A 3,655-nucleotide genomic window follows, 5' to 3' on the forward strand; every position below is an offset into this window, starting at 1 on the left:
AAAGCCCAAGTAGCTGGTCTGACATAACTTTTGGAAATATTTATATGTACCTCATACATACACCCGGAAGTTATACCAGTGAAGAATTGAAGGCCTGCAAACCTCATGATGCCTACACGTAAGTATGCATTTTAAGTTTCACGATGATTTTTTTTCTGTGAATATTAGAATATAGCTGAAATGCCTATATTACAATTCAAAGTCTCACTGCCTTACAGTATTAGGTTATATTCCGTTAGGCCAGATTATAACTACATACCAGTCTTTTTGGACTAATGTCTACTTTTTTGACAAACAATGCTCATGATTTGTACCTTCTGCATTTATATTATAATCTGTTATAAAACTTTCTGTAGTTTGAAATGACTCGTAAGTATTATCCTTAGAAACTGGCGAACATGATAAAATTGATTCAATAACTGCCTTTTCACTTTCCTGCTCATTGATCTTCTTTGTAAAATCTCTTTTCAATCCTCTTTTATATCTGGCTTGGTTTAATGCTGAAACGGATGAGTCTTTCCTTCCGTATCCCATATTAAGCGTTGGAGCACAATCAGGACTACCCTTATCCCCTGACGTAACACCTGCAAAATCCAAGATGGGAAACAATGCTATGTCCATGGGCCTGAATAGTTCATACTTCTTCATCCCTCAGAATTCAAAAAATCGATTTATGATGGAATAGACTTAGCTTAATTAAATGAATTCCACATACTCTTACATCACTGTCCAAAGGAAGGTTATATCTTTGCGTCTAATAGCTGATAGCCAAAGTCTTCTTCGTTCAAGATATCTCGGTAAGCGAAAAAAAACTCATATTTTAACCTTTTACTTGACGATTTGTACAACCAATGATAATGCAACTATTAACCATTTTGATGATCGACAGGTAAAGAACTAACTTTCAGAATAGAAAAAATAGAAGAAAAAAAAACGGGAAATTTACGAAATATGAAGCATAAACGACGCTGACAACTAAGAACACTTGAGTTTCACTGCGATGCTAATGGCGAATGTTGTTGTTTTGCCCGCCAGAGCCACCAGTTGGTCATGTGACCTCTGATCGTGATGTCACGTTGACCGTCCCTATACTTGCACAAAACAGAACTTAAATGTTGACGATAAGCGAATAAGAAATCGTAAGAGCATGAACTAGACCATCTAAACATTTAATAAACAAAAAATAATACTTTCCCTTAGAATACTCTCATGAATCTATTCATGAGAGTGATATATCGAAACGAAGTATATTCATCGCACGCCTGAGCAATACATTACGGATACAGTTGACTTACAGTGTGGCCAGCCTAAACCATCACGATATACGAATTGTTCAACACACGTCGGATTCGCACGACTGTGTGGCGTTGCATCCGCGGATTCAAAACAAGCGTTTTCATAGAACGTTCGCGTAAGATTAGCATGTCTGTGGGTAACGAACTACAAAAAAGAAATCATTCAATGCAGTAATCCCTTTGCAATAAATAAAACAGAATTCTTTAAAAACATAACTTAGAGTATGGAATGACACGAGCAATACTTTATGATTCCTTTGCACACAAACATACATACATACATGTATATATATGTGTGTATGTATTTATATATATATATGTGTGTGTGTATGTATATATATGTATATGTATATGTATATATACACACATATGCATATATATCCATATACATATATATACATACATATATATGCGTATATTTATACATATATATCCATATATATACATACGTTTAAATAAATATCTATATATATATATATATTTGTGTGTGTAACTGTATTATAATGATGTAGATAGATAGACAGGCATGTTGACAACTATATATACATATTATGTTAATAAAAATAAATACATAGAAAGCTGATCAGAAAGGTATACATATACTTTTCTGCATATATAAACACATGTATATCTATGCATACACATATATACATATACATACATATGTATACCTACAAACGTGTGTGTATTTAAAAATACGCATACAAATATGTATAAAGCAACTTCTTGTAACGAACACTCACAGAAGTAAACACAAGCACATCTGTGCGTTCAGGAAGTCCGTACATAAGGACCGAATTGCTACACTAATTTAAGGCCAGTAAGCCTTACCTGCATCCTAGGATACGTTCGTATTCCCTTTCAGCCTGGATAGGTCCTTCACCCGCCCTGCCTCCGTCCACTCGGTATAAATATCGCGCTCTCCCAGGAACCGCCATCACACTCGTCTTCTTCCTGCTCCGGAACACAAGCAGGTAAGGGACAAATAGCTCCGCTTTTCTGGTATTCTCTGGAATGGTTTTCACGTCATCCACTTCTAAACGATTTCCTTTTTCTGTGTAGCCTCACTGTCAACTTTTCTCCTCACAGACTCCGCCACCATCATGAATTCTCGTGTGTTCGTCGCTCTCCTCCTGTGCGGCCTCTGGGCCTCCTCCGAATCTTTTGTCCTCTTGGGAGCCACCGCCGCAGCCGGGACCGTCGCCGCAACCGCTGTCACCGCTTCTGCAGCGGCAGCTTTGGGCGTGGGCGCCCTGGCGGTGCTCAAGGGAGTTCTTATCGGGAAGCATCTGAGGCGCCGATACAGGAGGGACGTCGATTCCATGGAGGAGGACGTTGCAACAGAAGTAAGTTGACGCTTATATAAATTACATTCACAAATTTTACTTGTGCAGTTATGTAGATGTAAAATGAAAGTTATAAAGGAATTCTGTTTTTAACTAAAGATATTCTTTTCGCTGCAACAGATTGCTGTGGCACAGAAGATGGACTCTGCTGGTTGCGTGGCTAAGCTCTTGTGCGAAATCGAGGCCATGTCCGCTGACCAGCTCACGCCAGCCATGTCCACCTTCAAGACCGCCTTCGAGAACAACCAAAACCTCGAGGGCTCCCGAGGCGTCTACGACTTGGCCATCACCTTCGGCTCCAAGTTCGCCAAGAAAGACGCCAAGGCCTGCAGCAACCTCTTTGACAAGTGCGTCCTCTCCAGAGAGGATCTCTCCTTCATGCTTGATTCCACCTTCTCGTGCTAGTCATGAGCATCACCTTAGACTAAGCACCTCACACACGCACACGCAGGCAGACTGAGTGGATCGGAGTCATCACTGTGACCGAAGGTAGCTTTCAGACCGTCACTGAATGGACCTGAAGGTTACAGTGAATATCTGCAGTGTTCATAATGCTAATCATCTTTGCTTGCCATCAAATGAAATAAATCCTCTTTCTCAGAGAAATTATATTTATTTTCCAATCCTTCGTTAAACACGCCTATACGTGGTGATGCACTATATCATTTTATCCATTTACCTACCTATCTATCTATATACATTTTATTTATGCATGTGTGTGTGTGTGCATATATTGAACACCTCTATCAATTCTCTGAGCTCATTTCCCAGGAGGACGGGCGGTTTAAGCCTTGAATCATGTTGGCCACTCTTTGTCTAGCCTCCGGGCTAGTACAGTGGTAACGTGCCGGCCTCTCATCCGAGGGGTCGGCGGTTCGCGCCCCGCCCAGCCGTGAGAAGTTGCAATTGTCGCCTGGAGATTACTGCTGTGGCTGGGCACCACGGCGGGTAAGGACAAAAGCCGAGTCAGCACCAGCTGACACACGTTAGCGAGTCGACATTAGTCGACACAGG

General features: G+C 40.7%; 1 protein-coding gene across 1 annotated transcript; it reads left to right on the forward strand.

Annotated features, from left to right (window-relative positions):
• The first annotated feature begins 2,561 nt into the window (after window positions 1-2,561).
• Window positions 2,562-3,208, forward strand: LOC125027031. Its single transcript, XM_047615664.1, has 2 exons — window positions 2,562-2,641; window positions 2,762-3,208. The coding sequence occupies exons 1-2, from the start codon at window positions 2,618-2,620 to the stop codon at window positions 3,044-3,046; spliced, it is 309 nt and encodes a 102-aa protein (XP_047471620.1). The 5' UTR covers window positions 2,562-2,617; the 3' UTR covers window positions 3,047-3,208.
• The last annotated feature ends 447 nt before the right edge of the window (window positions 3,209-3,655 follow it).

This window comes from Penaeus chinensis, chromosome 7, assembly GCF_019202785.1.
Source record: "Penaeus chinensis breed Huanghai No. 1 chromosome 7, ASM1920278v2, whole genome shotgun sequence".
NCBI lineage: Eukaryota > Metazoa > Arthropoda > Malacostraca > Decapoda > Penaeidae > Penaeus > Penaeus chinensis.

Coding starts and splice junctions, on each gene's coding strand:
- LOC125027031 (XM_047615664.1), top strand. CDS start 2,618: ATGGAGGAGGACGTTGCAACAGAA. Junction 2,642..2,761: donor AGGAGGACGTTGCAACAGAA/GTAAGTTGACGC, acceptor TCGCTGCAACAG/ATTGCTGTGGCACAGAAGAT.